The sequence below is a fragment of the Amblyomma maculatum genome, chromosome 4 (genome assembly GCF_055883805.1).
Source record: "Amblyomma maculatum isolate TAMU_Amacu chromosome 4, ASM5588380v1, whole genome shotgun sequence".
Classification (NCBI taxonomy): Eukaryota; Metazoa; Arthropoda; class Arachnida; order Ixodida; family Ixodidae; genus Amblyomma; species Amblyomma maculatum.
Window position 1 is genome coordinate 75,005,153 of NC_139347.1, and position 18,239 is coordinate 75,023,391.

General features: G+C 45.4%; 1 protein-coding gene across 1 annotated transcript; it reads left to right on the top strand.

Moving 5' to 3' along the window:
* Nucleotides 1-3,893: 3,893 nt before the first annotated feature.
* On the top strand, nt 3,894-16,541 carry LOC146191431 (G2/mitotic-specific cyclin-A-like). Its single transcript, XM_084601967.1, has 8 exons — nt 3,894-4,337; nt 5,167-5,401; nt 5,497-5,624; nt 6,839-7,062; nt 10,563-10,767; nt 12,806-12,919; nt 15,687-15,820; nt 16,053-16,541. Exons 1-8 carry the CDS (start codon nt 4,131-4,133, stop codon nt 16,099-16,101), a joined length of 1,296 nt encoding a protein of 431 aa, XP_084458093.1. The 5' UTR covers nt 3,894-4,130; the 3' UTR covers nt 16,102-16,541.
* The last annotated feature ends 1,698 nt before the right edge of the window (nt 16,542-18,239 follow it).

Consider the following 18,239-nt stretch of genomic DNA (forward strand, 5'->3'; position numbering starts at 1 on the left):
CACGAGATTTCGACACTGCTGGGAGATGGCACATTGCATTCGTCACGCGGCAACCGCCATCAGGGGAAGCCTGCTACACCCTTTGCTGCCGCTTGTCGGCGCGATCCTAAAGCACCTACCCTTAATTTCTACGATGGTCAATTCCGGAGACAGGGACAAGGGGTGAGGAATGGGATCCCCACGGTACGGAGAGGAGAAAAGCGCATTCCCCAAGCCAGTTTAGGTCGTTGTGCGGTTGATTCTCGTCCAAAGGAGGGGCGCCTCGATCTCGGTCGATATGGCGAATCTAACTATGCAACACATTCTCAGCTCTTTCCGCCCACCGCCGAATATTTTCTGAGAAATGTCGATGACTGTTTCTTAATCATTAAGCAATCCGAAGCCCAAAATTTCCTCTCTCATCTAAAGCTTGAAGAACCGCGAAGAAACGATAAGCTACACTCCCATCCCTCCTAACTCCGTATAATTACCTAAACAGCGGCCGAGAGTCATCCCTTCAATCAAATAAAGGCTTTATTCATTCATTTTCTACCCCGTCGGGGTGGCGCAGTGGTTACGGCGCTCGACTACTGTCCCCGTGTGCTGTGCGATGTCAGTGCACGTTAAAGAACCTCGGCGTCTCTCATAGCCTGAGTAGCTTTGGGACGTTAAACCCCACAAACCAAACCATTTATTTTCTTTTTTTTTTCTTTTTCTTGTCAGCTGCCGCAGCTCGCTGCGTTTTGTACGCCGCATGCTGTCGTGACGCTGGGACTAAGTTGACCCGGCCTTCACTTGGTAGCGTGCAGAGACTCCGGGTTAAAGAAGGATTGAATCTTCGAAGTTGGTGAAATATGTACAAGCAGGTTTAATGGCACTTTGAGAAAACTTATTTACAAGATTATTTACAAGAAAAAGAAGGGTACATCAGCAAAATGGCAAGCGTTAAGAGTTCATAGCGAGAAGCGACTGGATGAGCCGTTTACCCAGGGCTCAGAGCGACATTTCGTGCTCTGCAACGCCCTTAAAACCCCCTATGTCCAGCCCCTCTCTGAAGATGCTGACCAACCAAATCCAGGGCACGCCCCTCAGATATCGGCATCCAATCGAACACATCACTGCACTGATGGTCTGAAGCACTGACTGGCCCGGCATTGTTTCGTTGGGCGTGATCACTAGTTGGCGGGAAAAGCTTGGGAACGGCGAGGAGGTACATTTCTATTCTTCAGCCAAGAATCGGTAGGCTGGTTCCGGCAAGTGGATTTACTTCTCAGAAACCCAAGTGCACGTGCGCGCCGCATACGGCTCCCAGCATTGTCCCTTTCCGGCAATTGCAAATCTTTCCTGCATTCCCGGGAAATCATCTAATGGCCGTATGCGTCATGCTCCTTTCTTATCCTGCAAGTCAGCGGACATGTCACTCTGTCGTCTCCTTTAGATAGTAGGCATTCCTCACTGGACGATGGCGCTTCTCGACTGGAAGGGTGAACAAAAGAAAGAAAGCACTTCCGGCTATTTCCCGCAGGGGGACATTTCTTTGTGTTTTTCTAGACGTTCTTGACAGGGTCAATTTGGCATTTGCAGGGTGTCCACAAAGCAAAACAGGCTTACAATACAGGATTCCTGGAAACAGGCTCACTTAAGCCATTGTACCAACACCACATATCCACAGCACTTATCCTATGCCCACAGGCGAACAATAGAGCGCGCAAGTGCGGATGATGCACGGTCGTAACAATGCTCAGTTATTTTGAAGATATTTTAATTTTTGTGACAATCTTGCTTGTCGAATTTCTCTGCAGTTTATGATGTCTCCTCTCATCGCATTAGCTGTGAGTTGGAAGTCCCGTGCACAATTTCGCTTCATCGACATGCTTCAGAAGAGCTGTAATCAACGTTCAATTCACGTGATATGAGAACTTTATGTGTAACATATTACTTCCGTGACAATTAACCGCTCAATGACAAAAGTCTTCTCATCAAACAAATTTCCTCGCCCTCATGGCTCGTCTATTTCCTTGCCGCGAAAATACTCAAATTTCCTTCGAATTGCTGGTACTAGACGAACTCAAAATGATCCAAATCAAAATCCGTTTATGCAGCTAGCTCAGCTGTCCGATGTGCGCCATGTACACTGACAGGCTCTTGGAATCTTGCAAGTTCTCTACTGGCATTGCTGTCGAAACACACGGGGCAGCGCGATTATTAGGATGCTTTCTCTTCGGTATACAATGTCTTTCGTGTTCGAAATATGTGCCAGCAAGAAAATAAAGAGCCTTGCTACACGAACTATCACGAGAGTACTTGAATATAGTTCCTTTTCTAAATGCAGATCAGAAATTGTGCACTTCGGAGTAACTTATCTCTTATGTGCAGAGGCTGTGCCCACCCTTTAATCTCGAGGAAATCTATCAGTGACACGAACAAATGACGGACTTCCGAGTAATCGTTTCAATAGGCTTCGTTGCCCCCGGTGCAAAGCATGCAGGCCAGCATCAAGAGGTCTGATGTTAAGAAAGGCTTCGTTGCCCCCGGTGCAAAGCATGCAGGCCAGCATCAAGAGGTCTGATGTTAAAAAAAATATATATATATATATAGCAGAAAGCTTTGTCTTGAGAGAGGACGCTAAAGCGCCTTTAACGCCGTCTCTTCATTCCGCCAATTTTAGGCATCTAGAGGCTGGTACGTAGTTGGCAAAACATACATCTATTTATTTTAGGGTAAAGATGCAGCATTTTCTCGGGGCACACCCTTCAGTGAACGGCATAACTAGGCACACATGTCGGCGGCTTGAATCCCTGTCACAAATTGGACTGAAACTGGGAAAGAAGGTAGATATGCTAAACAAGAAGCGAAAAATTGCATGACAGCACGCTGAACGCTACGCAATGAACGGCTACGTCATAATTTATTACGAAGTGACTTGCGCGTCAGGATATCGCGTAATAAAAAGAAATGAAACCGAAGAACAGCCAACGTTACTAGAACGTTGGCTCTGGCGAGAACGTCGACAACGCTGTCACACTTGCTTCACGGCATTAAATTTTGCATCACACAAACGCGTTCTCTGAGGAAATGCATGCCTTCGAATCCAAAACTGTCATAATGTAGCACTGCAGCCGCGTAAAGTGCAACTGAGCAGCACGTAACAGCTACTTGTATGCCGGCCGCTCTATGCTTCCACGCCGCGTGTAGCAGACGACGCGCCCGGCAAGGAGCAAGCTACTAGAGCAAGATTAGCAACTGCAGCGCCGTTGGTTCACGCGACCGCCACCGGGGACACCTCTCCAGGCGGAGCTGTGAAACTGATGGAGCCATGTGTTAAAATGCATTTCATTGAAACAAAAACTTATCGCATTCTTTTGAAAAAAAGCATATATATATATATATATAAACTCAGAGACTCTTATCTATCTCGGAGGCTATCTCTTGGCTATCCTACGTTCCTACAAATGGTGTGTAGAGCTAGTGCTAACTAGAGACGCCGGCGCATGCTGCAAAATGTTCGATGTGGTTAGAGTGGCGATTGTGGCCAACGTTACTAGAACGAACTAGTAACGTTGATTGTGGCGGTGTTGGTTTGACAGTGCTCCACGAGTGCCCTCAGCCGAAGACACCATGAGTTTGTGCGTGTTTTCACCATAAAAATTTTTGCCATGTACAATCTTTGACTTATACTTAGCAAGTTTTATTTATATTATTCTCACTTATCTTACAAACTTCGCAATAAAATTTGACAAACATCTATATAAAAAAACACGTTTTCTTGTACAAAATGTTGCTTGTCTTATCCACAAAGGGCGCTGCAGCCGAAGAAAACGCGCACAACATAAAGTAGTGACGTAATGTGCACGTGACATAAAATGAGCAAACGCGATTGGCCCATTCGTCCAGAACAATTGTGTCGCGGGGAATTTAACGATTTAACGTTCGCGCACTCAGCTGTCGGTCGACTATTCGCTGGTGGCTGCGGCTCTGAGACAGCGGTCGTTTTTCGGGGCCGATAAACCCACCTTTGGAATTCCGGCAGCCAGCGACCGCCCGACAAGCAGCCCGCCACATGAAACCCCAGGACAACGCCCTCTGAAGACTTCCGCCAAGCGTACCGTCGGCACGAAGAAGCGAGCTCTGCCGCAAGAAGCGCTTCAAACATGGCGAGGCGTAACCCGACCACGACCGTTGGCTACGGTGACGAAAACGCAAAGCCTTTCAACCTGCGCCCCAAGCTAACTGCGAAAGCAGATGAACACTGTTTGCAGGCCGCTCAAGCTGGTGCTAGGCGGCGGGCATTGGGTTGCATCCAGGCAAACAAGGTGGTGGAGAACAAACAGTTGCCCAAGCGAGACTGTGCCAAACAGGTATGGCTGATGCACCGGTGCATGTGCCGTTCGGCGACTGGTGTTTATCGCGCATGTGTTGAGGAGTCAGCTTCTCTTTTCTTGTTGTGTGTTGCCGTGATGCTGTTTTCTGTGGTGCCTAACTGTGCCACTTGTAGTTAACGCTGAGATATTGTGCGCACTTGTTTGTGCTGACCACCGTTTTTGGAATTTATTGCGATTAGCTGTTTCGCTAGGCTGCCTTTCTCAGACTTGTGTGTCTGCAGTTTTCTGGATGCCCTTGCAATACGGCTCACTAAACTGATTTATTTTCGTTTTTAAATTATTTTTGTATTGTTCGTCTTGGTCATGGTGGTCATGTGCGCGCGGCATGGACTGGCAGGCCTCGGGTGGCGGTTGGCGCTGTTTCCCGTGGCGAGCGTTGCACTGTTGCCTGCTTCATGTTTCACTTACCTTGCTACCAAAACAGCTCTTATATAGCGTCCGTTGCTCCTTCGGCGGCGAACTGCCGTTGCTACGCGAAGCTGAAGCATAATGTTGACATCGCCAGATAGCGGAGGTTCTGCCTGCATTATTCGCAAAACACGCGACCCTTTTTTCCCCAGTTTACAGCCCAGCACCGAATAGCTCATCAGCTTCTTTTGTGTGTGTGTGTGTGTGTGTGCGTGCGTGTTCATTATCATGCTTCTGCGTGCATTGAGATTGTCGCAATCGCGGTGCCAGCATTCCGCTGAAACTAGGCAACTAATTCCATTTGGGCGCACCTTGCATCCTTGCGCTGGTCGTACACTGGAACAGATAAACTGCCTTTTTAACTGCTTAATCGCGGTATTTCTTTTCACCTTCGCAGCAACCAACGGCCGTCCGGAGGTCGGCGCGGCTAGGAGCATCGAATACCGATAACTCGCGCCCATCAGGCCGCTTCGAGATTTTCGACGACTCTTCTTGCGATGCCTCCGAAAAGCCACCAATAGTCGGTCCGGTGGAAGCGGCTGCCGCGAAGGAACCATTATGCCTCGCACTCCCCGTAGGCGCCACAGCGGCACCCGTGTCGCCGGACAGCCGCATGGAATGCGAATGGTCAGGTGAGTCATTGTGGCGCACGTGAACGTTGCCTGCATGCATTTCACATCGCTGTACGACAGCGTGGTTTTCATCTCCTGTCTTTTGCGAACCATAGGAGAATCTCCCATGATCCTGGACACATCTCTGCACACACTCGAGCCCATGTGCTACTCCGATGTTCGGGAACAAGAATCCAACGACGAATATGCACGGGATGTGTACAATTACCTGCGCCAACAAGAGGCAAGTTTGTCTCTCCCAACCTTCTTCAAGCTGCAATTGCTAGTGCACTATTTCATTTCACATATTACCTTGGCACCAGCTGCCCTCTCGTAATGCAAATGGCAGTGCCACAGCAGCAAATAGGTTCCACCACTGCTCGGCAAAGTTGTTACATGAAGCAAGTGCCTTCTGATCTTAGTGAACCACCTTTGTTCAGTGACAGTCCAGCTGTTGGTGCTGACCAATTGGGCTTACTTTGCCTACATCATCAGTAGCAGTTGCTCTTACAGCATCTCTGGTTCACACTTATGATCTGCACCAGTAGCTGTATACATTTGCAAGTGCAGTTGGCACATCAGAAACTTCAACTGAAGACGGCTTTCATGGCACACTAAGGGCGCCTGACAAGGGACCATGAACCTCTGCAGGGTTCCATTGAACTTGTGGGAAAACTTCTTGACCACGGACATGGTGGCTGGTGTGATGTTGACTCAACCTATGTAATACCCCTGTCACACGGTCATTTTCAAAGGCGGTGTCAATAGCCTTTGATATTTTCAATCTCTATTGCACTCAGAGTTGTGCCGCTGCTGCACGGCAAAACTCGAAGGCTATTGAAGTAGTTCTATTGTTTGGCGCCAAACTTTTGTGGCACCACTATCGTCGCTTTCGGTTTTGCTGGAAGAACTGGAAGAAATGTTTCTCTAAATGCAAAATAAAATATAACACCTTTTTTTTAGTAACTGGAGGTTTTTTTTGTTGTTATTAAAGGACTTTTTTTTAAACACGTTGACGTTCATACGGCTGTGCTTTTCATTGTTTGCTTTTCTCAGCGGTGCAGGTTGCAGTTGTAGAGGGTACAAATATAATGCACCTTAAAAAAGAGAAGTGGTATTTTCAAATTATTATGCACACTAATATTTTACCCCATAAATTAGATATGAAATAACTTTTGTTTGTTTTTTGATAGCAAAAACTCTGTGCGCGTGGTGCTCCTCTGGTCAACGCTAGCAACCTCTCGCGACGTTCGAAGGCCTTTTGAGATCTCGACCTTTGAGTCAATAGACAGTCTGTTCGAGGGCCTCCGAAATGCCCGTGTGACAGTGGTACAATATCCCTACCTCCCTTTCCCACAGTTCTCTAGCAATGTTCTCCCAGACAGTTCCCATGTGCTGCGGCAAAGCAGGGCTTTAGCAGCCTCCTCCACAGCCTAACCCCCATGCTTCTGCTTCCAGGTGAAGATGCTTCCCACACCAAACTACATGCAGAAGCAGCCGGACATAACGCCTACAATGCGTACCATTCTTGTGGACTGGCTTGTTGAAGTGGCAGAGGAGTACAAGCTGCACGAGGAAACCCTCTTTCTTGCAGTTTCCTATGTGGACCGCTTCCTCTCCAGTATGTCAGTGCAGCGCACCAAGCTGCAACTCGTTGGCACGGCTTCGCTCCTCATTGCCGCGTAAGCTTTACGTGCATCTTTTTTACCTCATCGCTCAACTCCTGCTGAAAATTGCAGTGTGAAATCTCTGCCATGCTGAAATCTCCTGCATGTCATGGCCATTCTGCCCAGCACTTTGCATCACGTTGCTGGATCTTTGCTGGGTAGAGTTGTACATAGCGTGCAGTGTTTTGTGTCCTCCATTCATACTGTCTTTCTGGTTACACAGTGGGTGCATAACAGGTGCTCTTTTTAGTGTTCTTTGACTGGTGGTTCAAGCACCACGTCCATAGCTATAAGCTTTTCTAACAAACGGATGCTTTTTCTTGTGCCTAGTTGTGGGGTGTAGTGCCCAAGATAACATCTTGCAAACTTTAGTAATAGTAGAGACATGGTAGTGCACTGGATAACTACTGATCATCAAATACTAGAATTTCTGGTGTGCATTTTGCTCCTGGTACATAGTCCATAGGGGCCAGGAGCTGTATTTTATAAGCTTCCATTTTAATAAAGCAACCAGTGGGACACGGAGCAATTCTGCACACTTAGCTTGCACTAAGGAGAAAGCTACTCTAAATCCATGAGTTATGGCAGACGTTTATTGCTATTTCGAATGCCTATTCTACGGTATTTTATTGTGCATGGGTCACTACACCTACAAGTAAGTGAATTGTACCGGCAGGAAGGCTGTTCCAGCCTTTATTTGTTTGGGGAAAGAAAGTGTTCAGATGCGCAGTGGCATGTGCAGATTTGGGTAGACTGCTTTTGTCATGGTTAAGGCGGTCAAGCACTAACTGTCCGCAGTGTGATAAAAGACAGCTGGCAAGTTTATGGTGTGAAATGAGGAATGAAAGATTTGAGTAAATGAATCTTGTCGCATGATTTGGACAGATTTGAGGATCCCAAACTGCGCATGCAAAGGTCTGGACTAGGTTTTCAATGCTGCTTGTTGACACTGTGTTGGCCTACATCACACCTGCCACAAATTTTAATATTTTAACTTTTCTTTCTTCAAACGCTACCTTAAAGCTACTTTGAAGGGCTCTTGCAATCAAACTTTAAATTCTCAATCGATGCACATCAATATCTTGTCTGATAGCTAAGCACCATAGCAGTTGAGCCACCAAGGTAGAATGGCTAGTGTCCAGCACCTTCTTTTCTTACTTTCATTTGAGTAGCGCTCACTCCCTGCCTGTTCATTTTCTGAGCTGTAGGGGTTTGACTGCACCCAAAAGTAAACAAACTGTAGGCCCACCTTACTCATTCATGTTTTGTGCTAGGCCATGTATTTAACCCCTTAACAGTTTCGGACGAGCCTTGCAAAGCCGTCCCCAAACCGTTTTGGACGACTATAGCTCGTCCTCGCTGAATAGGTTCTTCCCTTCAGCGTTTCGAACGAGCAGCGCTCGTTTGTGGCTTAGATGGCATTTTGCTCAACAGATGGCAGCACTGACCTGTTAATTTCGTTTTTTTCTACCACATAAACGTCTTTTACGTATGCCAACATAATAACCGAAATCAGCACTAAAAGAATAAGCAGTTTTGTTAAGAAATTCGTTGATATAACAAAGCGGTGAAGGGGTTAAAGAGATGCTGAAAGGAAATGATAAGGCGAGTTAAACTGGTTGGCATATACTGGATAGGTTGGCACCACGTGATGGCATATGTTATTAAAAACCTTTTTATAATCTTGAAAATGGCTAAATAGCAATGTGCTCATGGGCTCGCATAGTTGCCATGATCAATATAAATGAGAGGAATCAAGGGATGCTATTTAGCAGTCTGTGAACAACTACCATCGAAAAAATAGAAAATATAAAAAACATACAATCGCAGCAGAGCATGTGATTGAGAAAATATAAAAAACATACAATCACAGCAGAGTATGTGATTGTAATCAAATGCAAAGAGTAAATGCAGACATGAGTGCTGATTCCTTCAGAGTATCGTCAGTGCACCCAGCATGAACCCTCCGGACAGTTGACCTTGTGCAAGCGTAGCACAAGATATTGCGAAGTGCTCGTTTCTGTACCTTTTCTTTCAAAAGCAGGCATGCGCACGCATGCACTTCGTCAATGTGCTAAGCGCGATGCAAGCGTTTCTGTCAGTGTTTTCGCTCCATGGAAAGCGTAATAAGCGTTTAGGTATGCATCAGTCTGTTCAGCTTGTTGGAGAAAATTCCCAGCCAGGGTCATCAGCGTGCAGTGCACAAGGTGTCTGCTCACAAGCCAGGTCTTTTTGAGAGAAAAATGTTCAATCAGTTTATGCATTTTTTGCAAGGTAATCCATTAGAAATTGTTCTGGCAAAAGCTGTCTGTCACAAGGGTTACCTTCGATCATACTGACAGCTCAGTTGCGTAGTTTGAGCTAAACATTGCCATTTTTTTCATTAAGCCATGGTGTTAGGTTTCCAAGCACATTTCACAACAGCATGCAGTGTGCCAAGTGCTGTGCACTCCCATGAATGTCTCAAATATACAAGGCATTTCTTGTTTATCTGCCCTGATGATAAAAAATTCCCCTTGCGCGAACTACTGGAATATTTAGGCTCCAAACACCAACAGCAGAAGAGCTTGCGGTTGTCTATGCTTTTTGGTAAGTAATTTAACATTAGAACTTTCCGGATTTTTTATTTTTTATTTTTCCAAATAGACTAAAAACTGTAGTCTGCTGCGACAGAACGTTTCGTCAAAACAAGCCAAGCAAAGCAGGCGACCTGATAGGCTGCTTTGCTTGTTTCGACGAAAAGTTCTCCGGCAGCTGACTGCAGTTTTTTAATAGTTCCGGAAATTTCAGGCAAGTTCTTATCTTAAATTACATATAAAAAAAATGTAGGCAATAAAAAGCCACCTTGTGGTCTGCCTTTGGTGCCCAAGTACTGCAATAGTTTGTGGGGAATAATTTTTTACAACCAGGACAGATAAATACGGTACACCCTGTATATGTGGGTAAATGCGATCAGTAATTTGTTTGCAATCTGCAGCTAAGCTCGATCACTTTGCATTGCTTCTTTCGCTCCCATGGGGTCTTTCTACAGTGCACGTGTGTTACAATGAGACGAAGATGCATGTAGTGCAGCAGATTGCAGAGCCTGCCGGCGTGACAGCTGGCTCCATTGTGCACTGGACCCATGAACTAGTTTCAGTTTCGAAGCACTGTGCTATTCTTTAGTTGTGGCTCCTCTGATTGCTTGGATTGCAATGTTGTAAAAATAACCATTGTAGTTTATTTTTCATGAGCACTTTGAATGCCTCAGTGTTCTGGGACATTCATTTGTTGCTTTCTTTCCTCTTCAGTCTCCCTTTAATATGTCTGTGGTAAGTGCGTGTATTGTCTGTATTGGTACAGCAGCTGTACTTGCTTTCTACCATGCCAAACTTAGTTTCGTCAAGTGAGAACACTGAATGAGACCTGTTCATTTACTGCTTCGCTAGTCTAATGCGTAATGTTTTAATGTTGCGTGCAGTGTACCAACCTTCCCCTTCCTTTTTTTTTTTCTTTTTTTGTCGTGCGAATTGCAGAAAGTTTGAGGAAATTTATCCTCCAGAAGTCTGTGAATTTGTGTACATCACTGATGACACCTACACCAAGAAGCAAGTTTTGCGGATGGAGCAAGTGGTCCTAAAAGTGCTTTCCTTTGACATTGCTGCCCCCACTACCTACTACTTCCTGCAGCGCTTTGCAGAAGTCAACAAGTGTCCCGAAAAAGTCACCTTCCTCGCTCAGGTACGTATGCACAAGCAAAAATATTTTATTCTTGCGCCTAATGCAGCAGCAGTATCAATGATGCCATCACAGCTGACACAAACTTCGGTGTGATTGGGATCTGCAAGATAGCTTTGCCAAGTGCATTTTGTTCAATGCACAAAACTTTGGATGTTCCAAATGCTCTCCATGCTATGGTAAAGGACATGTTGCAATTGATACTTATACCCCTGTCACAGTCATTTTCAAAGGTGATTGAGTTGATAGCCTTCGAGAGATTTTCAATCACGATTGAACTTGAAGGTGTTGTGCCGCTGCTACACTGCAAAACTTGAAGGCTGTTGAAATAGTTCTTTGTGGCCAAACTTTCGTGACGTAACTATCGTTACTTTCGGTCTTGCTTAAAGAGCTAAAATCCTTATAAATTCATACTGTTACCTTTTGTTAGTAACTGCAGGTGTTCAGTAAAGGACAATTTTGTTTCTGTTGTTTTTTCAAACGCGTTGGCATTGATACGGCTGTGCTTTTCCTGGTTTGCTTTTCTCGGCGATGCAGGTTAGTGGTAGGGAGTACAAAAATAATGCGGCTTAAAAAAAAAAAGTGATGCTATTTTAAAATTGCTATGCACCCTAATATTTTACCGCGTGAATTAGATATAAAATAACTCATGTTCATGTTTTCGTATCGTAAACACACTGTGCACGAGAGGGTGCATGGTGCTCCTCAGGTCAACGCTAGCAACCTTGTGTGATGTTTGAAGGCCTTCGATATCTCGATAGAGCTCTGAGCTGTTCCGTTGACTCGATAAACTATAGACTCAATGGTCATTGAAAACGCCAGTGTGGCAGCCTTCGAAGGCCTAAGAGTCAATAGACAATCTGTTCGAGGGCCTTTGAAATGCCCTTGTTGTGAAAGCGGTATTACACAGGGTGCACCACAAGTGCCTGTATGCTCTGCGATGTAGGTATACCCCAGGTGGTCTAAATTTCTTGAGCCCTGCACTACGGTGAACCTCATCGCACTACGGTGAATCTCATCGTAGCCTGAGTCTCTCTGGGACGTCAAGCCCCATAAAGCGACATCACATGTTTATGAATGCAGATGTTTTTTGCAAATTCGTATTATTGACTCAGCTTTAGTTTCTTGTGTAATGTTTTTCCTTTGTGTGCTCTTTGAACGTTATAACCAGGGTTAGTCAATGTCTCTTCTTAACCAGTACTTCGCCGTCAACAGCATGGTTGGGGAAAAATACCTCCCCGCTGTTATCCACTTAGCTCTGTCCTTTGCCATCTGCTGCCGCCATGTCTCCAGTTTCCTAACCTCTTCCCTCCTCCCAATTTTTCTGGTTCTCGGCCGCTTCCTGCTGCATTTACCTCCTGTTGGAATCCACTGCGTTACCCTAACTTATGATCTACTATCCCCCAAATGTTGTGACCATCTGTTTTTAGTCTCTCTCTGAAAAAGAAAACGAAGTGTTGCTGAAATGAAAGTGCATTTTCCCTCCCCCTTTTTTATCTGACGTTGCTTGTTTCCCACATGCAGTATGTATAACTCTGTCTGTTTTCCTGACTACGCTGCCTCCTTGTATAATGTTATCTCTGGTGTAATTTTGCCCTTGATACACTAAGCTTCCACAGCTGCCAACAGCACCAGCTCCTATCAGTTGCACTCAAGTGCATCCACCTTCGCCTAACATGCCAGCAAGGCATGTGTCAAAGGAAGGACACAAAGCCCTGTCCTCCGAAATCCAGCTAGCTCCCCTGCCTCCTCCCTTGTTCTTGGCCCTGGTGGAACACCCCCCTCCTCCCCCTCCCGCTCAGTGTGGCAGATAAGCCTCTCTCTCTCTCTCTCTCCGCCCCCCCCCCCCCCCACCAATTACCTCCAGCAAAAACAAAAAAAAAAAATCATGTGCCTGATGCCGGCTGTCCCCATGCCTGAATGAGCAAACTGCTTTCTGATGACAGTATTGCCTTGTGCATTCAGGCAAACTGCTCATTACCATTACCATTTTATTGACTTTGGTGCTGTACCAGTTCAGCATATACCTTTGTCTCTGCAGTACCTCTGCGAGCTCTCCCTTTTGGATGATGAACCCTACCTCCAGTACATTCCCAGCGTCATTGCTGGTGCTGCAATCAGCCTGTCCAACCACACACTTGGCAGGCATCCATGGGTAAGTTGCTGCAACCAGTGCATTCTCTCGACTCGTTACGATTTCTAGACTCTCACCTGATCACTTCTATGCTCGGCAGCACTTATGGTGCACTGTGGTTTATGCACTTATATTATAGCACACTAGAATGGCGTAGTGTGCCCACTGCACGGTAGTTGCATGGGGAAAGGTGACTGCAGAAATGTCGACAGCTTGCAGCTTCGCGCCAGTGACACCAGGTGTCGCTACGGTGTAATTCACTGCAGGTTTTGCCATCGCGCTGTGTCCTCTGCAGGCTTCTGACGATCTGTTTTTGCATGCTGTGTACGTTCTTGGCATGTAACTTCATGCTTTTCTTCCAGTTTGGTGTCGGCGTCCGTTGCCTGAGCTATCTCCCCAAGTGGTAGAGTGGTACACGACAGTTTATGATGTTATGCCACCTATGCGGGTGCGCACGCTCGCACGCATGTGTGTTTTGTACCTAAATGAAATTTGTAATCTTTCTTTTAATTGCATATTTCGCTGTAATGCAGGCATTTACCAGAGCTGCATGGCCAATGCAATAACGCATTATTGCTGTCGCTCTTGCCAAGTGTATACAGTCACAGTGTAATTGTCCTACAATAGCTTACTTTAGCCACTTAATTACTGCAGTACTGTAACTGGCATGATGTGAGCCTGTTGCCAGGATCACTCACTACTCGTTAGGTAAGCTATTCCATTCGCTTATTGTGCGCTGAGAAAAAGATGACCCAAACGCCGACATTCAGCGAAAAGTTTCCCGGGTTATGGGAGAATTCAGGTAAATGTCACGATCGATGCCGTTTTTTTTTTTTAATTTTGAATATCATTTCGCATGATCCTAAAGAAGGTGCAACGGAGCTGCATGAAGTACCAGCCTCGCTCCTTTTTTAACCCGTTTACACTGACGTGGTGATCGTGACAGTTGAGTATGAAACGCGCAGCACAGTTTTGTATGTTCACTGCGAACACTCCATATTTAGCACTGGCATTTTCATTGCAACTATAATTGGCGTGAGTAAATAGCGGTTGCACATTGTAAATGTGGATAATATCGCAACCTAGCTGCCACTACCACCTGTAATAAAACAGACTAATATAAATTCGCTGGCAGTTTTAAAGAAACGATCAAGGTGTAGTTGACTGTATTGTTAACCGTTTCGATCAAGATTTGGGATGCACTTTGCACGTGACACCATCGCACATACTGGTCAGTGCAAGGTGGCTATCTTCTTGCATGCTTTTCGGCTGGCTTTAATTGATAGTGAAATTTTTTTGCAATTCAATGGCACCTTCATTTTATTGTGTAGTTGTAGCTTTCCATGGAACGTGCTGCAGACGCAGTATTCTGCTCACTCCGAATGTATATCTTCCTGCCGATTTATTTTCTCATATTTTAGGGTGCAAAATTTGGGAAGTGGCCCATACACAAATGTCTGTAGTAAAGTTGCAATGTTTTACCCGGCGGCAGGAATTCTATTTTACTTCGAAAAAAAAGCTCGAACAAGCCAGAACAATAAGAATGGGTGAAGGTATAATATGATGCTGATGAGTACAGTGTAGAGAGTTGGACGAAATAACTGAAATAAAATGACTGAGGATAAATATCTATGGTGCCAGCAAGGTCGTTCTGAAGGGAAGGAAGGTGGGAGTGAAAGTGGAAAGAGAAATGGGAGCCGTAGCGGAGGCCTACGGAGTAATTTAGATCGCCTGGTGATCTTTAACCTGCACTGTCGCACAGCACACAGACGCCTCTTCGTTTCGCCTCCATCTAAACTCGCCGGCGGCAGTCTGGATCGAACCCGGGTGCTCTGACACAGTACCGGCAATTCCATACTGCCATAATTTAGGCATGGATAAACTGCACAGTCCTTATGCTTGGGCTAGCTCCCTGCTTGGCCTTGAAGCACTTGTTTGGCCGAAAGTCTTAGACCATTGCATGTGTAGTCTAGCCTTGGGAACTTAGTGAGCTGACAATACCAGCACTTGTTGCAGCTGATTGTGTGCTTTCATTGGCGATTCATGGATGGACGGCCCTCTCAAAAGGAAATCTGAGGTTCTTCTCCTGTCTAGTGAACCCTCCCCCCAAACTGATTCCAATTTTTTTTTTTTGATAGAGAACTGGGTCTATTATGCAATTCTAGTAAAGTCTCCACACCACTCTCCTCACCCCTTGCATAGCAGCATAGTGAAAACTGCGACAGTTGATAGTCGAGTTTTCAGAGTGACGGCATTATGTACATTTCTACATTTATGGCTTCGGATAAGAGGCTTTACCATATACATTGGCAGATGCTTAACTTGTATATATTTTTTCCCACACTGCACTGATCTTTCGACTTCTCATATGAAAACTGTGTGTAATGAAAAATCACTTTTTTGTTTCGTTAATATTCGGATTCAACTGTAGTAATATTCCTTTCAAAAAAGGCAGCAAGCTTTCAAGAGCAGGTAGATGATAAATTCATTGCACTCCCATCATTACATTGTACTTAATGTCCACAACACCAGTATCATGAAGAGAATTTGGCTGCTAACATATTGTCCTGCGATATGCCTGACTCCACTTTCTTTTTTTTTTCTTTTTCCCACAGAACTGCAGGAAAATAAGTGGCCAGAGTCATGGTTATGTCATTGGAGAGAGATAAAAAGTTGCGGCATCGATGCACTGCCGTCATTCTGCTGTGGCATCACTTGTAGCGCCTGATGTCACTGCCTGCCTCGTGGTGCAGCAATATCGTAGTCAATTTCATGCACTTTTCTGCAGGGCCGAGACCTGGTCGACTACTCTGGCTACGAAGTGAGCACCTTTCGGGAGTGCATCCACTCTCTGTACAGCAGCTTCTGCAATGCTCCCAGCCGTGCTCAGCAAGCAGTGCATGACAAGTTCAAATCTCCGAAGTGAGTGAATCATTTCACACCAGCAGAGCTGTCATTGTACAGGCAGATCTTATCTCGGCTCGGAGACCAACCTCCCTGGTCATTAGCAGCTGTTGGGAGACTCCTAGCAGCTACTTTCAGAATGGCTTGTTCGAGTGCGATATGCGGTATATAGTACTGGACTTGGAAGGGGGAAAATTAGGGGGAGGAAGGCTAATCAAAGTGTAACTCTGACACCTGTTTCTTTTTGCAGGTTCCACTGCGTTGCAGAATTGAAGCCTTCACCGACACTTCCATTCTAACTCTGACTCCAACAAGTCTCTTGTGATCAAAGTGCTTCCTTGCATGCTCCATCAGCGAAAAGCCTTACTTGGCGTGCAATTTTCATCCCAAACGCGCAGTGTCATGATGACGTGTCTCGATTCTCAAGTGGCGAAACATGATTTTATTCAGTGGCAGTAACTGAAGCGGATGTGTCGGGTGTTTCTGAATGGCGTGTGTAGCCTCTTCAGTGGCATTTGTGTTTTACCGTTTATTAATGCCTGCTTCATTCGCTTGCACAGATGTTGAGGCTAGCAGGCTTCTGCACTTGTGCTAGCACTTGCTACCTTTTGGCTGTTTCAGCCATTGACATAATGCAGGAACCATTGTCATTTTCCTGTACATAGGTATGAAAGGTTTTATCGTGGTCCAGCAGTATTTTTTTACTCGGCAATAAATATTCCCAATGATGGGTCCCATCTTTTTTGTCTCTGTCCACTTGGCCGGGGCGTGCACTAGTTGAATGCACGGTGTAGTTCATAACTGCTCGACAACCTGGTACTACGTACATAATAGCAACGGTGCCACGTGAAAGTTACTAGTTGATATCGTCATTTAAAACTGACAATACAGTGCATATACTACTCCCATTCCTTTAACAACCACACAAGTGGCAAGGAAGAGGCAGGCTTCTTTCTAAAATTGTCATAAATCCAGTCCCAGTCAGAAGTGGGACCAACTAGTCATTCAAATTTTTAGCCCTTTTCCTATGAAAGCCCATTGGGTCTTGTGGGACACGCTTCATCCAGTGGGACATAACAGCTTGAGCCAAAGGAAAATTGTGAATTTTTATTACTGATGTATGAAACTGACAATTGGATGTTTGATGGAAATCGAGGCTAACAGGTAGGCATGCATCGCTAGCAAGAAACAGTATGGTAGGGCACTAACTGCATGATATTGTTATGTACACCCTGTGAACACTTTTCTATTCCTGCTACATACCACACATCACACACACTTGCTCGGCCTGTTGTGCTTGCTAATACAGTGCAGTTATTTCACTTAATTTTGATCGCAGCAATAGTATAGGTGACATGTTTTGGTATGCTAGCTGGTGATAGCTATATGAAAAGAATATTGGTTTCGTTTTTTTTTTTTGATTATGACAATCTTCACATCAATACATTGAGAGCAGCAGGGCAGACCAATAGGATGCACTAGGTAAGACCAATTAGGCTCATCAGTTAGCAAAAAATGATCCGAATAGCCACTTGGGCAATGAACAACCACGATTATGGTACTGCAGTATACAAAAGGCAGTCTATTAAGGCTTCGCACTGTTAGATGCTATGTTTAAGGTTATCCAGTTGGAAGCAACTGGGAGCCCATTTGGACAGTCACAACTGGAACGAGAATTCCAAATGGAACCAATTGGACTATGGATATGGAATGGGAATTCCTACTGGACTACCCAACTGGAAAGTGCAGTTGGACTATCCATTTGGAGCGAGAATTCCAAATGGAACTCATTAAGTCCCATTGGAACAAGTTGAGATTCCAATGAGGACCATTGTTTGCGTTAAAGGCCCTGCTTTGCCTAAAATCTGGCATCTGTGACCATCCACCAGCAGTGGTGCTGTGAGCGAAACATTGTAAGCATGGTGCTGGCAGGTGGTAGCTAGCAGCTGACACAGCCGAGCACTAACTGAACATAGGTTCACAAGGGAGAATGATGTCAGAATCGGCCTGCCAGCACCGTTACATTCACATTATCCCTAGGCTACACAGGCACATTCATACGGTTTGGCTAGAGTGGGGCTTTATTTGTGGACTGGTCGCCTATGCTATTGTGTCATACCCTTAAAGGCAAAGCTTACGTGTCCTTATATCTTTTTATATTTCTTTTACTGGAAATGACTGCCATCGTCCATATACAGCTAGAAGCAATATGAAAGGGAACACTGGATCGCGTGGCCTCCACGCTTTTAAATGCGCTATTACCAGCAGGTGATAAGAATCTGAGGTAAAAACTTGTCCAAAGTAATCTTGGTCGTCTGCTCTTTCCGAGCATAACCTTGGTGCCACCTATTCAATCTTTTGTTGGTGGCAGCATTATGCAAAGTGCGGAGGACACGCGCTCCCATGTTCCCTTTCATTTTGCTTCCAGCTGTACAGG